Raw genomic sequence first — 17,468 nt, 5'->3', positions numbered from 1 at the left:
GAGTTACAATGCGATTCTTATCTTTCTGCATACTCTACTACATAGCTGTGGTAGGACTTCTAAATTTAAAGCCTTAAGATTTTTTTAACCCACCTTTTAATTAACCCTCAAAAGATCCAGCTGGGTTTTAAAAATTTAGACTATGTTGCTAAAAAAAAAAAAAAAAAAAAAAAAAAAGAAAAAAGCAACAGTGCGAGGTATAAACATCTTGGAAGCCTACATCTGAAAAACGTAACAAAACTTTAAAGCCTGTCAAGTTGGTAGCTTATTAAATTCCTCCATTCACATGAAATTCACAGCAGCACAAGGATTCAAAATGGGTTAGGCACCAAAATGTGATTTAGCAAATCAACGATTCCCCAAAAGTTAGAGGTTGAGGGGCGGGGAAGGGAGAGGCTTTTCCTAAACTGTCCAGGAAATAATTTTCACAGAGCCTTATAGACCAGGAGCGTGCCCAGCAGCGCTCACCCTCGGCCGGGTCCTGCTGCGCACCTCCGGGCCGCGCGTCCCCACCTGCGCACGGTGCCTCCAGTCTGGGCGTGGGCGCGGCCCGGGATCGCGGCGCCCTGGTCTCAAACCAGCGCCGCCACCCGCGTCCGGACCCAGTCCCCTGTGCGCCACACAGTCACTCCCGCCGCTCCGGGCAAAGTTTCCCAAGGTGGGAGACAGCCCACTGCCGGCTTTCAGGAAGTGCACTGGGCGGTGAGGATTCGAACGAGCTCGTCCCGGGGCTGGCGTGCTCACTTCGGAGAAACTCCTGCTCCCGGGACACGTTCACTCCGGCCGCGCAGGCAGCCCGGGCACCGCAGGCGGAGGCGGGGCGGCAGCTGACAAGCAGAGGGGAGTCCAAAGCCGGGCCAGGGCCCTCGGGAAAGGTGAGAGCGGCCGCGTCCCTCCGCTCACGTGGGCCTCGCACGCTCCTCACCGCGCCCGGGCTCCCCTCGCGCCGCCCCACGGCCCCAGCCCACGTCCTCCTCCCGCCGAGCACCAGCCTTTAGGATCGCGCGGAAGCCGCCGAGAGGGAGGCGGCCGGCCAGCAGTTGGGCGTGGCTTCTCGGAGAGAGGCAGCCCCCCAGGGGGCGGGGAGAGCGACGTCACCGTCGGTTCGCGGTGCTGATTGGCGGAGGTGCGGTGCGCGGAGCCCGCAAGCTTCTCCGCCCGGCCCGGCCGCTCCACCTCCTCACCCAGCCGCTCCGTCCTCACCGGCTCGCGAGGTAACCGCTCAGACACCGCCGCCCCGGCTCAGCGCGGACGGCGGAAAGAGGGAGGCGGAAGGACGACAGGTCGCTCGTTTGCTCCCATCCGCACCCGGGCTCCCAGAACCGGCGCGGAGCCCAGGGGGAGGAGCCGCCGCGGGCACGCCCCGCCCCCGGCCCGGGAAGACGACGCCAGCGACCCCGCCGGCCGGCCGCCGCCCCCCTCGCCGGCCGAGACCCACCCCCGGCCCCGGCCCTCCCCCGGCGGCATGGAGGGGCCCCGCTCCTGACGGCCGCGCCGCCGTCTCGGCCCGTGCCCCACCTCGCGGCCCCTCCCGCCCGCCCCCGCTCGCATGTCTGCGCCGCCCTAGCCGAGGATGCTGAGGATGAAGCTGCCGCTGAAGCCAACGCACCCCGCGGAGCCGCCGCCCGAGGCGGAGGAGCCCGAGGCGGACGCGCGGCCGGGCGCGAAGGCGCCTCCGCGCCGCCGCCGCGACTGCCGCCCCCCGCCGCCGCCGCCCGCGGGCCCGCCGCGGGGCCCTCTGCCGCCGCCGCCGCCGCCGCCCCGGGGGCTCGGGCCGCCTGTTGCTGGTGGAGCGGCGGCGGGGGCGGGTATGCCGGGCGGCGGCGGGGGGCCCTCAGCGGCGTTGCGTGAGCAGGAGCGGGTATATGAGTGGTTCGGGCTGGTGCTGGGCTCGGCGCAGCGCCTGGAGTTCATGTGCGGACTGCTGGACCTATGCAACCCGCTGGAGCTGCGCTTCCTCGGCTCGTGCCTGGAAGACTTGGCGCGCAAGGACTACCACTACCTGCGCGACTCGGAGGCCAAGGCCAACGGCCTCTCGGACCCGGGGCCGCTGGCCGACTTCCGAGAGCCCGCGGTGCGCTCGCGCCTCATCGTCTACCTGGCGCTGCTGGGCTCGGAGAACCGGGAGGCCGCTGGCCGCTTGCACCGCCTGCTACCCCAGGTGGACTCGGTGCTCAAAAGCCTGCGCGCGGCCCGGGGCGAGGGCTCGCGGGGCGGCGCGGAGGACGAGCGCGGCGAGGACGGCGACGGCGAGCAGGACGCCGAGAAGGACGGCTCGGGCCCGGAAGGCGGCATTGCGGAGCCGCGGGCCGGCGGCGGGCTCGGCTCCAGGGCCCAGGAGGAACTGCTGCTGCTTTTCACCATGGCCTCGTTGCACCCGGCTTTCTCCTTTCACCAGCGGGTCACCCTGAGGGAACATTTGGAGAGGCTCCGCGCCGCACTCCGCGGGGGCCCCGAGGACGCGGAGGTGGAGGTGGAGCCGTGCAAGTTTGCCGGCCCCAGGGCCCAGGTAAGGCGTACGGAGCTTCCCTGGACTCGCGGTGCGACCGCTGCCCCGCCGGCCTCGCTCTCGGACGCCCCTTGCCCGAGCCCCAGCCCGGCGCAGGTGGCTCGGAATCCCCACCCGGCAGCTCCCAGCGCCAGAGGGCTGGGCTTCGTCTCGCTGGGCCGCTCCGTTCCACTCCCCCACCCCACCCCACACCCCGGCAGACACAGCCACCCGCCATCACAGAATGCTCTAGAAGTCTCTTCCGTGCCACGGTGTTGCCACGGAAGACGTGGAGCTCCCCGCCCGGGGCCCCAATCGGAGGAAGAGTGTCGGGACGGTTTTGGCTCTGAGCATCTCAGCGCTCGGTGCGGGAGCTGCGGGGCGCTGGAGGAACCTGTGCGAGAGCCAGCCGCAGTGAGCTCCGGGCAGCGCCGTCCTTCCCCGCCTGCCTGGCTGGGGCTCCGCCTCCCGTTTCGGGGCTCTGCCGGGCCCTCGGCGGGGTGTCCTGAAGGTGCGCTCCCGGCGAGCTGCCCTTGTCTTTGGCACAGAGGGACTTTTTTTGCTCAGTGTGTGTCTGAGTTAAAAGGGGTCGTACGGGTCCTTGTGGCTCCTGCTCTGAGGGCTTGTGTTCCCAGCAGACATCTGACGTAGAGACCTGCGAATGGATCTGAGATGAGTAGTAAGGCAGGTTGTCCGGGTGGAGAAACCTCTCCTGGCGCGGCCTGGGATGCTCTTTCCCTCCGGCAGAAGCGCTTTCTCACGGGCTCTTGATTCCTGCCTGCAGATTGGGGTTCCGGGATATTTGTTGGGCGTTTACGATAGGCGTTAATGCCCAAAAGAACTACTTAAACACCGAAATGTAGTAGACCAGAATCCAAATGAGCCACTTGTCGGAAACATTAAAGATGAAATTTTATTATAGCCATGAAAGCAATTTAATGATAATTAGGGTCCAGTGAAGTCTTTGAGGAGGACCTTTCCATGGGAAGCGGGGGGAGGAGTAGGTTTCAGTAAGTGGGAGACTGTAAAGTGAGATTGTGGGGTCACAGGCTTTTGAGAGGTGTTGATTTGGATGCCATGTTTTTCAGCTTAGGTGATCTCTAGGAGATAATGGAAAAGGGAATTTTCTCCTCTCCTTGCTTGAACGTTAATTGAGTATATATATCTGCTGTCATTTAGTACCTAGAACTAAAATCGAGCATGGTATTTTACTAGTGGCTTTGTGGACTCAGTACCCGTGGAATCAATGGATTTGGGGCTGGGAGGAATTAGAGATAATCTAGCCTGAACCCCTCTTTTTAAAAACGAGACTTGTGTGAGGTAACTGACTCATGTTTTGGGACGTATTTTATCAAACTCAGATGTAATGCTAGTGCCCAGCGTTATCTCGGTGAGTTTGAAATTTTGTCATCTTCCAGTGCCTGTTTACTACTAGCATGCAGTGCGTGTTCTGATGGTAAAAGCGTCTTCCATCCTTCAGCCTACTCGTTAATTTCCCAAAAGTCCTATAGGCCGCACAGCCATTAAACTTAGAGACCAAAGCATGAATTCAGGAACAATGCTCATTTCAAATGTTACTGTAATAACATACAATATTGTAAAGATGGCCTTAAATTGCAGGCCTAAAGAAAATGTCCCACAGTGGAACCTCTTCTATCATGCCGTTCATACTATTCCAACAAGGGTACCTGATTTCTGATGTAACTGCTGGAAGTCTTTTTTTCTTTCCCTTTTCTTTCTTTAAATTTTGCTTTTAATGAGCGTGCTGGAGGGCAAGTAGAGGAAGGGGAGGGATGCGTGCAGACCAGGGTAATGTGATTTTATGTTGACCGCAGTGCGTGACCTTTTTTCTGTAACCAGTGAGTGCTGGGAGGGATGGACAAAGTGAGGTTAGGCATTCTGCCATTAACCTCAGCACATCACTGCTTCTTAGGACGTGTCCTGTGCTGTGGTCATCAACTGAAGTGGGGGAATAAATCTTAGGGGCCGCGTACTACAGGTGACACTGGGCTATTTCTAGATGCTTGGTGGTGTGGTGAACTTCTCCAGCAGTTGTTTAGGGTTACCGTAACACATCATTCGCATCTCATTAAGTTGTTACGACCCCGCATTTTCTGCTGCTTAGAGTGACCTCCGAGTCCCAACTGTTGTGGCCTTGAGGACCATTTATCTGATGATGTTGCTCCCAGGCTGTCACTCCAGAGGCCGCTGATGCGCGGGTGGGCTGAGTTAAGCCCTCATTCGCGGCAATCCTGCCCAGCTGTTCTCGGCCTCCCGCCGCCGGGAGGGCGGGCGCACCTCTCCGTCGGCAGGGAGGAGCCCGAAGCTCGCGCGCCCCTCGCGTGGAGGCGCCGCGGCCCGCCGGGGGGGCCGGGAGGTCACGCGACGCCCGGGGCCAGCGCACGGCGGTGTGGGGCCGGGGCCGCGGGACTCCTCCCCGCCCCCGCCCTGCAAGATGGCGGCCGCGCGCCGCCCACGTGACCGGCGCACCGGCCCCGCCCCCGGCGCCCTCTTGGCCTCTTCCCGCGGAGGCCAAGTGTTGGGCTAGCGCCGGAGACTTCCAGCGGGACTCGAGAACCACGTGGATGCTGCGCTCGGCAGTGCTGGGCCGTGGCGATAACCCTGGTAAAGAGAAATTTGTGTGGCAGCGTTTTTTCCCCCCCAGAAGTAACCTTTTAGACACAAGTATGCTACTTTAATTGGGAGTCATTCTTTTTCTTAACTACTAAGTGAAGATCTTTGGTGTGCCAAACGACGTATTTTCAGCCTTACTATTGGTTAACATACAGTTAGTGTCCTTTTAATTCTCTTTTTTACTAAAGTAATAGTATACTGGCCCAGAATAGTGCCCCTGGCTCACAAGACTTGTATCCAGTACTGAATCAGCTTGGCTATTAAAAAATTTAAAAACTAGTGACATTTACAGATAGAACATGTCTTTAATGCCAATTTTATATTACATGCTTTGAAGTTGACGACCCAGCAACTGTTAGTGACATGGCACGGTTACAGTGTTAATAGTTGAGGTCAGGTCCACAGGTTGCCGGTAGAATATACTTTTTAGGTTACATTGGAAATACAGGAAAACTCAACAAGGATGTTTTTACTTTTAAGAGTAACATTTCCAGAGTTTTTCTTTGTTATTTGGATTACTTTATAGTAAATATTACATTGGATTACAACTTAAATGTCAGCATTGTTTTTAGGAGGCTTGTACATAAATCTCACGTTCTTAACACAACTGTGGTGGACTGCCAGTAACTTGTACAAAATTCAGCAAATAGTCCAGGGAGCAGTAGTGAAGTCACACTCATTAATAGTGTCTTAGGAACTCTCTGTGATTGCTACAATCCTGTGTTACGGAGTTACAGACACATAGTTAGAGTATAGCTGAAAACGCTTGGTTTTTAAAATGGGTGTTTTCCTGTTATTAGGAAGCCAAACTGTAAATTGTGTGTTAGCAACCAAAAAATGCATACGTATTTTAAAAGGTACTAGTTTTGTTGCTGTTTCATTGAAAAGACAGGAAGCAAGACAGGCAAGCAATGTTTGCATACTTAAAGACATTCTTTAACTGTTCAGGAAAATGGGTATTCTTATTTTGGAGGTTTAGTCCCCAACTAGCGACACAAAGGTATAAGAAGCATAAAACGTGTAGACGATCATAGTAGTGGTTATTGATTAATACAGTATGGCGATTCTCTGGAGATTGTGTCATCAAGATCTTCAGAGCTTAATTACTTGGCTAATAGTACTAATGTTTGAATGAAAGATAAAAATGTAAACTTTTGATACTAAGGCACAAAATCATCCTGTGTTTTCGTGTTATTTGAACTCACAAAACATATTTGAGTTCATCATTTGAATCCACAAAAATTAAGTAGCCATGGGTCCTTCACTTACTAAAAAGTAGTGCATTTAGTTAAAAAGAAAACCTTGCGGCCGGGCGCGGTGGCTGACTCCTGTAATTCCAGCACTTTGGGAGGCCGAGTCGGGCGGATCACAAGTTCAAGAGTTTGAGACCAGCCTGGACAATATGGTGAAACCCTGTCTCTACTAAGAAAAATACAAAAAATATTAGCCGGGCATGGTGGCACGTGCCTGTAGTCTCAGCTACTTGGGAGGCTGAGGCAGGAGAATCCCTTGAACCCAGGAGGGGGAGGTTGCAGTGAGCCGAGATGGCGCCATTGCCCTCCAGCCTGGGCGACAGAGTGAGACTTTGTCTCAAAAAAAGAAAGAAAGAAAGAAAGAAAACCTTGCAAAATTGTTACTTTTTCATTGCTTAGTTTAGTTAGCTAAATTGTACTTGATAGAGCAAGTGCTTTGATTAACTTTGCAATATAGGAAACATTTTGGAAGAAGACTCTTTTTTTTTTTTTTTTTTTTTTTTTTTGAGACGGAGTCTCACTCTGTCGCCCAGGCTGGAGTACAGTGGCCGGATCTCAGCTCACTGCAAGCTCTGCCTCCCGGGTTTACGCCATTCTCCTGCCTCAGCATCCCGAGTAGGTGGGACTACAGGCGCCTGCCACCTCACCCCGCTAGTTTTTTGTATTTTTTAGTAGAGACGGGGTTTCACCATGTTAGCCAGGATGGTCTCGATCTCCTGACCTCGTGATCCGCCCGTCTCGGCCTCCTCAAAGTGCTGGGATTACGGGCTTGAGCAACCGCGCCCGGCCTGGAAGAAAACTCTTAAAAGAATTTTAACGTAATCGATGCTACTTCAAGATAACTTGAATGTGGATGTGGCCGCCAGAATCCTAGTGAGAGAGTAACTGAAAATGAGAGGGAAAAGGTTCATTGTCAGAATTTCAGTTATTGTAGGAGGCACTAAAAGAGATGATTTTTTGGCCAGGCACAGTGGCTCACACCTGTAATTTAGCACTTTGGAAGGCCGAGGCAGGTGGATCGCCTGAGGTCAGGAGTTCGAGACCATCCTGACCAACAAGGTGAAACCCTATCTCTACTAAAAATATAAAAATTAGCTGGGCGTGGTGGCATGCACCTGTAGTGCCAGCTACATGGGAGGCTGAGACAGGAGAACTGCTTGAACCTGGGAAGCGGAGGTTGTAGTGAGCCGAGATCACGCCACTGCACTCCAGCCTGGGTGACAGAGTGAGACTCAGGCTCAAAAAAAAAAAAAAAAAGATGCTCTTTTAAAATGACCAGTTCTAATGCTCATTGGTAATATTAATAAATACCTTTATTTAACTTACTGGCCCCTGCTGCTGGGTTATTTGATATTTTAAAGTGAATAGTGTTGTTGGGGCCGTGGGTGCTGCCTGAGGCTTCCCTCCCGCCACTCTGGGAGTGTTAGGATTCAGTGAAGACGTTCTTACTTGTAGAGTAGTGTCTGGTTCATGGTCTTCTATAAATGTTAGCAGCTGCAGGTGAAAGCTCAGCCTTGTGTAGATGGTGGTGGTAGAGAAGTGGGCACAGCATCTCACATACTGAGAGGGGGGGCCAGAAACAGCTGTGTCTTTCATGGGAAATTTTAGGTTGGTTTGGCTACAGCAAAGAATAAAAGCAGTTCAGTTATAAAAGTCATTTGGAAGAGGCTTTTTAGAATATTATTAGAGTTAAATAGTGATTCTTTGAGTAGGAAATAATTATTAAAATCCTGAGTTACTTTACCAGTTACATTTTTCTATGCAGTCATTTTCCAGGTAAGGAGAACCCAGAAAAAGTCTCATGTATATCATGGTGGGAGGCGGGAGCGGGTGCTGGATTTGGAGAGGAAGTACATTCTTTTTCTCAAGTTGACTAAAATATGTTTGTGTGATTTATTTATACATACCCATGGTGTCTACATCCGGGGATTCAACCAACTATGGATCAAAAATATTAGGGAAAAAATTGCATGTGTACTGAACACGTACAGACTTTTTTTCGTGTAATCCAAAACAATATCAGTATAACAGCTATTTACACAGCATTTATGTTGTATTAGATATAAGTAATCTGGAGCTATTTAGAGTTACAGGAGGATGTACATAGGTTATATGCAAATACTAGGCCATTTTATATCCAGACTGGAGCACTTTTGGATTTTAGTATTGGGAGGTTCTGGTACCAATTCCTCATGGGTATTGGGGGATAACTGTACATGTACTGTACATACGTGTTGCCTTAATTTTTTTTGTGTGGTGAGGGGGTCAGGAAGAGTGTCGTAGAAGCTATTAGAAGACCTTGAAGAATGATAGCCATGTTTAGTAGAGCCCTAGGCTTGGAGGCTTATGTGTCAACCCTGCCACTAGCTCTGTAATAGTTGTCAGCCAGGCCACTTAAATCCTGAGTCTTCCCTATAAAATGGGGATAATTTACAGTGTTATCTGTAAAATGGGGATCATAACTTTTGAGGTTGTGGTGATTGTATTAATTGGTAAAATAATTCACATACTGTCTTGAACATGCATCCTTTCTTGAGATTAGTGCTCACTGCATATTTTCCACTAACACAACCTGCAGTGTTTTCAGGAATAGGGTTTTTTTTTTTTTTTTTTTTTTTTTTTTTTTTTTTTTTTACCTAATAAAAATCCTTATAGTGGAGTATTTTGTATATTTTGTTACCATCCCTGTGAATAGATTGATGTTAGTGAAGGACGGGCAATTGAAAAGGTGGTATTTGAGACACATTTATTTGGAGCAGTTATTTTATTTTTGTTAGTACTTGTAAAGATGTAGTGTTCTACAGATAAACCCGAAGGAAGGAATTCCATGAATCATGGAACATTAAAATAGATATTTTCCTCGTATTGGATTTGGGGATGGGGATGCAGAAAATGCATGTTTTAGATTTAGATGATTATTCTCATGCAGCTGTAATCTACTTAAATCCTTATCCTGTTTTCATATTTAGCTAGAAAACTATTCTATAACTTAAAACTGTTTTGCAGTTTTGTTAAGTTACATGATTCTTTGTTCAGAGCACAGACTAGAATCCATGGAATAATTAAGAACTTTTTTTTTTTTTTTTACCTTTTTTATAAAAGCTGTTAAACTGGCTAATTTTTAACTTATTTAATATTTTTCTCTTGAGAAATGTTAAGCTAATTTTATTTTTTTTTTAAAGGGAAGCAAAAAGGCCTGTACTACTCTCAAGGCAGACTGAACTTATTTTATTGACTGTTTCTCGTTATGGAGGATTGTGTGTAACAGTACTTCTTTTACTTACAAAGAATTCTTCGTCACAAAAGCCTCATTCATCCACTGACATTTTGGGGTTCCTTTCTCTGTAAACAGTCGATCTAGAAGGGAAGGGCCTAATCAGGTGTTTATGTTACAGGTGTAGCCTGGCTGGGCCAGGGGCAGTTGGCTTCCTTCTGTTCTTCCTATGCTCTTGGGAACATTTGACCTTTAGTTCCTTTCTAAATGCCTTAGCTCATTAGAAGTGTTTTGTGCTCATTCAAGAAGTCATTTAGTTGAGGTCAGATTTATATTTTGAAAAGTTCATTTTGCAAATTATTTAGTCTTCCCAGATTCCAGATTGTCCAGTACAAAGTAGGGATATCATTCTTAATCTGTTTCATATAATTGTTGTGAGGGTGAATGTGTTAATGTAAATGAAAATGCTTGGTAAACAGGAGTGAGATATATGTATTATTCGTAGAGTGATTAGCACAATTTGGTTGCAGTGGATGAGTAGAAAAATAGACATTAGGCGAGGTGTGGTGGCTCACGCCTGTAATCTCAACACTTTGGGAGGCCGAGGCAGAGGGATCGCTTGAGCCCAAGAGTTTGAAGCCAACCTTGTCAACTTAGACCCCCATCTCTACAAAAAGTAAAAAAAAAAAAAAAAAAAAAAAAAAATTAGCTGGGTGTGGTGTCATGTACCTGTAGTCCCAACTCCTCAGGAGGCTGAGGTGGGAGGATCACTTGAGCCTGGGAGGTCAAGGCTGCAGTGAGCTGTGGTGGTTCCACTGCAGTCTAGCCTGAGCAACAGAGTGAGACGCTGTCTCAAAAAGAAGGAGAGAAGGAAGTGGAAAAGAAAGACATTTGAAGAGATAGTAGGGTTGGGTTATAGAGGGCCTTGAAGGTCATGTTAAAAGAATAGGTTGTCAGTAGGTTGCAGTGGGAGCCAGTTGAAGGGGGGTGTGTGTGTGTGCGCGCGCACACATGCGTGCCTTTCTGGTGTATATCTCATTGAATGTCAACTGTCACTCTAACGTGAATCTGTATGAAAAGAACACGATTGATTTTTTAAAAATCTTCCAGACTCACTCAGTTCTCTCAATGGTACCATTATGTTTCTAGTCATTCTGAATTGTTTGATGACCTTAATCGTCTTCTCCTATCACATCCTGAATGGACACTTTCCTCATCCTTGCCTGACACCATTCTCTGTTGGGACTTTATGCCGAGACTTTTTTTTTTTTTAACACTTTAAGTTCTAGGATACATGTGCATGACGTGCAGGTTTGTTACATATGTATACATGTGCCATGTTGGTGTGTTGCACCCATTAACTTGTCATTTACATTAGGTGTATCTCCTAATGCTATCCCTCCCCTGTCTCCCCACCCCATGACAGGCCCCAGTGTGTGATGTTCCCTTTCCTGTGTCCAAGTGTTCTCATTGTTCAGTTCCCACCTATGAGTGAGAACATATGCCGAAACTTTTTTTTTTTTTTTTTGAGACGGAGTCTCGCTCTGTCGCCCAGGCTGGAGTGCAGTGGCGCGATCTCGGCTCACTGCAAGCTCCGCCTCCCGGGTTCATGCCATTCTCCTGCCTCAGCCTCCCGAGTAGCTGGGACTACAGGTGCCCACAACCGCGCCCGGCTAATTTTTTTGTATTTTTAGTAGAGACGGGGTTTCACCGTGGTCTCGATCTCCTGACCTTTTGATCCGCCCGCCTCGGCCTCCCAAAGTGCTGGGATTACAGGCGTGAGCCACCGTGCCCGGCCGAAACTTTCATAGTAGCCTCCTGATTCCCCTGCTTTTTAGCCTTCCCACCTCAATATTTTGGATACTACTGCCAGATACACTTTTCTAAGGCAACACTTAATCATACTACGTTTTCTTTCAGTGACTGATGGACCCTGACCTCTAATAAGTCTTTAGACTCAAAGTCTCGTCTTCCCACTCTTTTTTCATATATCCTCCCTTTCATTCCAAGCTGGGCTCATGCCATTGTCTCTTGTATGGTGTTTTCTGGAATTGTCCCTATGGCAGTCTTAAAAGATTATTTGCTGCCACTGAATTTTAGATGCACACATATCATTGTAATTTTGGTACTTCTGTGATTCTTTGTCTTTTTAACATTTAAGATTGACCTCTCAGGCCAGGTGTGGTGGCTCATACTTGTCATCCCAGCACTGTGGGAGGCTGAGGCGGGTGGATCGCTTGAGCCCAGGAGTGCAAGACCAGCCTGGGCAACGTGGCAAAACCCAGTCTCTATAGAAAAATACAAAAATTAGCCAGGTGTGGTTGTGCATGTCTGTAGTCCAGCTACTCACGAAGCTGAGACAGGAGGATCACTTGAGCCCAGGAGGATTGCTTGAGCCCTGGAGGCAGAGGCTGCAGTGAGCTGAGATCATGCCACCGCACTCCAGCCTGGGTACTAGAGTGAGACCCTGTCTTAAAAATCAGTAAATCAATAAAATAAAGTTGACCTTTCACACTAGAATTTTAAGTTCCCCAAAGGCTCAGGCATTGTGTCTCATTTTTTCTTTTTGTCAGCGTTGTGTATGTCATAGTTGCTCAGTCATAATTTCCTGTGTTTGGACTTGGAAAATACATAGCTTTGCAAAATACTAGGCTGGGTGCGGTGGCTCATGCCTGTAATCCCAGCACTTTGGGAGGCCGAGGCGGGTAGATCACTTGAGGTCAGGAGTTTGAGACCAGCCTGGCAAATATAGTGAAACCCATCTCTACTAAAAATACAAAAATTAGCCGGGCATGTAGTGGGCACCTGTAATCCCAGTTACTCCTGAGGCTGAGGCAGCAGAATCGCTTGAATCTGGGAGGCAGACATTGCAGTGAGCCGAGATTGCGCCACTGCACTCCAGCCAGGGTGACAGAGCGAGACGAAGAAAAATACCGATATGATACACTGCTTTAAGGTTAAGTATATCGAGGCTGGGCACAGTGGCTGAAGCCTATAAACCCCGCACTTTGGGAGGGCGAGGCGGGTGGATCACCTGAGGTCAGGAGTTCGAGACCAGCCTGACCAACGTGGTGAAACCCTGTCTCTGATTTTAAAAAATACAAAAATTAGCCGGGCATGGTGGCGCATGCCTATATTTCCAGTTACTCCAGAGGCTGAGGCAGGAGTATCGCTTGAACCCGGGAGGCAGAGGTTGCAGTGAGCCGAGATGGTGCCATTGCACTCCAGCCTGGGCAACAAGAGCAAAACTCTGCCTCAAAAAAAAGATTAAGTACATCAGGTAGTGATTTTGTCTTATTTTGAATTGTACTTACCAGTATTTACTTTATAAAAAATATTTGCAGTTATACAGGATAGGCACAATTATTTTGGAAATAAGAGGAATTGTTTCTCTCTATAAAAAGCATGGAACAAGTGTAGATTTGAATTGAATCTTCAATGGGTGGTTGCTGACTGGCTGTGCTTCTTTAATATGCCTTCCAAATCAGTCTATTTGCAGCCTGGGCAACATAGCAAGACCCCATCTCTAAAAAAAAAAAAAAAAAAAAAAAGCCTGGTATGGTGGTACATGCCTATAGTCCCAGGTACTCAAGAGACTGAGGTGGGAAGATTGCTTGAGCAGAGAAGTCAAGGCTGAAGTGAGTCGTGATTGCATTACTGTACAATCCAGCCTGGGAGACAGAGGGAAATCCTGTCTTAAAAAAAAAAAAATCAGATTATTTCTACTCCCTGTGTTAATTGAGCTTTTGTGTGTGGGGTGCATAAACTGGGGCAGATCTAGCAGTGACATTTTGGTAGGATGGAAGAGTCATGTATTAACCTATTTTCTTATTGCCTACATAGTTGATGGTAGGTAGCCTGCAGTGTTTGATCTCCAGTTTATGATCTACTTGAGGGGTGGTGTGAGTCAGATGTACAATTGGGGTAGTGCCTTGCTTATGATTGGAAAGAGAATAACTAAACTTTGGTCACTGAAGTGAACACTCTGGAACATAAATGTTGGGGAATTTTTATGTTTCTTGTTAGAAGTGTCTCAATTGGGAAGTTTCCCGTAGTACCGTTGATTTTTGTCTTGGGTATCAAATGATTGAAATTCACTGGTGGTCCTAAATGAGAGATGGCGTGGTCACGTGTGAACCAAATGCTGTAATGTTTGAGAGTATTTGCTTGAGAAAGAGGTCATCCCTCATACAAAGAGGTTGTGGCATTGAGTGTTGAGTAGTTTTATTAGTTTGGGGAAATTGCCCTTTCCGTAATAACTAGTGGCATGAAACACAAGTTCTAATGCAGTGTTTGGCAACACTATAGTAAATCACTTACGGCCGTAGATTCTTCTTATGCTCCATAAGCTTATGTTTCTACACGGTTCTAAGAATGTTTTTGCATTGGGGGTGAAGCAGTGGCTCTGCTGCAGGTACTAGAAGGCATGGAAGTTACTTCCAGCTTCTGAGCCCAGGCTCACATCCTTCCTGAGGACCCCTTGGCCTCCCTCCCTCATCTCTCGTGGGGCAAGGCTGTGACAGCGAAGGCAGAGTCAGATGTGGGCTGGGGAGGAGATGTGCACTTCTCTAGATTCTTGTGCACTCATGCATGCATTCTTTTCACCTCACCCCAAAACACCCTGGTGTGGGGATTTAAAGATGTGGCGGCTGCTGGCCCAGGGATATAGCAATTTCTGGATCATCTTCCTAGTTCTAGGGTTAAAAGATGTTTTCCTTCTGTAGTGAGAGCATGTCGGCAAAGGAAGTACAGATGCTGGTGCTGAAGGAGGAGACCTATGAATCTGGCTATTTAAAGAACAGAATTACCCCCAAACTTAGTGACTGAAAACAATGACCATCTTATTACCGTCTCTCACAGTTTTGTGGGTGAGGGATTTAGACAGATAACTATAGTGAAGAGTTGGTCTCTGTTCTAGGGTGTCTGGAATGCAGCTGGGGCCCAGATGGCATCTCTAGACCCCTCTCCTCTCTCCATGTTGTCCATCAAGTGCAACTGCCAGAAGTGCATGTCTCGTGGTGACTCAGTACTCCAAGCCCAAGTGTCCAGGAGGCCCAGGCTGAGGCTTCCCAAGACCTAACTTTAGAAGAGCGTCACCACCAGCACATTCTAAAGCCAGCCTAGATCCACTGAGTGCGGAGTTTGTTCCACTTTTCAGCAGGAGGAGTATTCAATAATTTTTAACTACCTTTAATCTGCCATGGAAGCTTAATAGAATGTTATTAGATACTACTGTTAATTTTCTAAGTCTCATTTGTCAATTGGGAAAACTTCAGAAGAAGTTAGTGAATTTGGTTTTAAAAAATAAACTCTTACTGCTCTGTTATTATATTCGGAATATCTTGGATTTTTAAATTTATAGTCTATGTCAAGGGACTAGAAGAACCATGTAGAATACTGTTAGGTGAACTAAAACTCCATCTGTGGTTTGACCTTGGTTAACAGCAACAAAAGGCAAATATGACCTTTGTTCTAATGGTATGTTTTCAGAGAAGAGTTTTTAGGATGTCCAGCTACTTGGCTGTTTCACAAGGTCCCCACAGTTAAGAAATCTGAAGTATGTAATTGTGATGGGTCTACGTGGGATCTGTGGCAAAACCATCTAGACCGCCTGAACTACATGCCATGTAGGTTTGTGCTATCAGTAGCTCTTCAGGCAAGCAATAGGACAGAAGCAGCTTTGCCTCAGGCAAGTGAAGAAAGGAGAATGCACTGGTACTGAAGTTCTTTGTATGCTTGTGTGTATTTTCGCAGGCTTAGAATCTTTAAACCCTGCTTTCTTGATTCAAGCAGAGAAAAAGTCTCCACTTTTCTCTTGGCCCTGACGCTTTCTTCCAACTAGTCTTCGTAAAATGCTGATTCTGGCATTTCATCTGTTCTGCATTTTCATGAGAATCTGAACTTAACAGATAAAGTGGGTTCTATTCCTCTTTATATGATTCCATTAAAGCAGGAGTTCTCAGATTTTATGCTGCCCTTCCCCCTAAGGAAAGTAAAGAGGGAGTGCAGGGCAGACAGCGTCGCCGAGCAGCCACCCACCACTGGGGCTGCCGAACGGCCTAATTCTCATCTCCAGCTCTTGCAGCGTTACATGAGTGAGTTTAGTAATAGCTTCTAAACTTAGTCTATGTGATTTTATAGCATTGATACGTGCTGAGACTTGGAGGAGAAAAGAAACATTTAATTAGTAGATATTTCGTGGGATGATGAACTTAGGACTTTGGATAGAAACTCAAACTTCCTTTTTCTCCCTAGGTTATTAAACAGGAGGCTACTTCTTGGTTGTTACATTGGGTTCATAAAGTTAACTTCAGACTTCAAAAATGAGATTTTGATTGTGAAGCAAACTACTTTCATACAGTTGCTTCAATTTAATGTTTGTGGAGGCAGTGTGATCATTTCTGTTTTTAGTTTTTATTGTGATGTAAAATACATAGCATAAAATTCTCATTTTATCTCCTTTTGAGTGTACAGTTCAGCAGCATTAAGTACATTCCCATTGTCGTGAGTCATCACCGTCTCCAAACATTCTATCATCCCAAACAGAAATTCTGTACTCATTCAAAAAAATAACACCCTATTCCCTCCACTACCTGGTAACTACTATTCTACTTGGTTTGCTTTAGAGACAGGGTCTTGCCCTATTGCCCAGGCTGAAGTGCAGTGTCACGATCATGGGTCACTGTAGCCTCGAACTCCTGGGCCCAAGCAGTCCTCCCATCTCAGCCTCCCAAGTAACTGAGAGTACAGAAGACTACAGGCACATAACCACCACTTCTGGCTAATTAAAAAATATATATATTTTGTAAAGATAGGATCTTGCAATGTTGCCCAGTCTGGTCTTCAACTACTTGCCTTATGTGATCCTCCCACCTTAGCCTCCCAAAGTGCTGGGATTACAGGTGTGAGCTACCACACCTAGCCACTATTCTACTTTCTTTAAACTATTCTAGGTATCTCATATAAGTAGACTCATGCTGTATTTGTTCTTTTGGGTCTGACTTATTTCACCTAGCATACTCTCTTCAGGATTCATCCAAATTCTGTTATGTATCAAAACTGCATTCCTTTTTAAGGCTGAATCATAGGTAATTGTATGTGTACACCATATTTTGTTTATCTGTTCATCCATTGATGGATTTGGAGTTATTTCCACCTTGTGGCTGTTGTGAATAACTGCTGTGAACACTGGTGTACAGATTATGTTTGCATTTCTGCTTTTGGTTCCTTTGGGTATATCTTAGAAGTGGAATTGCTGGATCATAAAATAATTCTGTGTTTAATATTTTGAGGAACTGACTGACTGTCTTCAGCAGTAGTTATATTATTTTCGTTTCCACCATCAATGTGTAAGGGTTCCATTTTTTTCACATTCTTGCCAACACTGTCTTTTTAAATAACAGTCATCCTAATGGGTATAAAGTGGTATCTTATTGTGCATCTCACTAATGAAAACATTTTTTTGCATATTTTGCATTAGCTTACATTTGAAAGTATTGCTTTAAATTTGTGAACTACATATGAACAATATAGAGAAATATTTCGCTTTAAGAAATGGTTGACCAGCCAGGTACAATGACTCACACTGGTAATCCCAGCACTTTGGGATGCTGAGTTGAGAGGATCACTTGAAGCCGGGAATTTGAGGCTGCAGTGAGCTATGATCATGCCACTGTACTTCAGCCTGAGCAATGGAGAGAGACCGTGTCTCAAAAAAAAAAAAAAGGTTAACCTATTCACCCAAGCTTCTTCCAGTTAACACAACTGTTTGAGAAGATTATATAGCTCTTTATTTTCTTTGTTTTTTAAAGTATTTACAGCAATATTAAAATTTTTGAGAAGCAGAATCTCTCGTAGGTAAATGTGTTTTTACACTTTG

The 17,468-nt window shown here is 47.3% G+C and overlaps 1 protein-coding gene across 4 annotated transcripts in view; it reads left to right on the top strand.

Annotated features, from left to right (window-relative positions):
• Window positions 1-1,173: 1,173 nt before the first annotated feature.
• The window catches only part of LOC105477009 (zinc finger CCHC-type containing 2), a 66,419-nt gene continuing 50,124 nt past the window's right edge, over window positions 1,174-17,468 (top strand). For 2 of the 4 annotated variants that reach the window (XR_011616837.1, XM_011733307.2), the window contains exon 1: window positions 1,174-2,509. Coding sequence is in view for 3 of the 4 variants with exons in the window: in XM_011733307.2 (XP_011731609.2) it covers window positions 1,574-2,509 (936 nt within the window). In the remaining variant the exon portion in view is untranslated. The remainder of the gene's footprint in view (window positions 2,510-17,468) is intronic. The other 2 variants (XM_071085225.1, XM_071085224.1) reach the window with 2 other exon arrangements.

Source organism: Macaca nemestrina, chromosome 19, assembly GCF_043159975.1.
Source record: "Macaca nemestrina isolate mMacNem1 chromosome 19, mMacNem.hap1, whole genome shotgun sequence".
Taxonomy (NCBI): domain Eukaryota; kingdom Metazoa; phylum Chordata; class Mammalia; order Primates; family Cercopithecidae; genus Macaca; species Macaca nemestrina.
The sequence above is the reverse complement of the archived record's forward strand: the minus strand, read 5'-3'. Positions and strand labels throughout refer to the sequence as shown.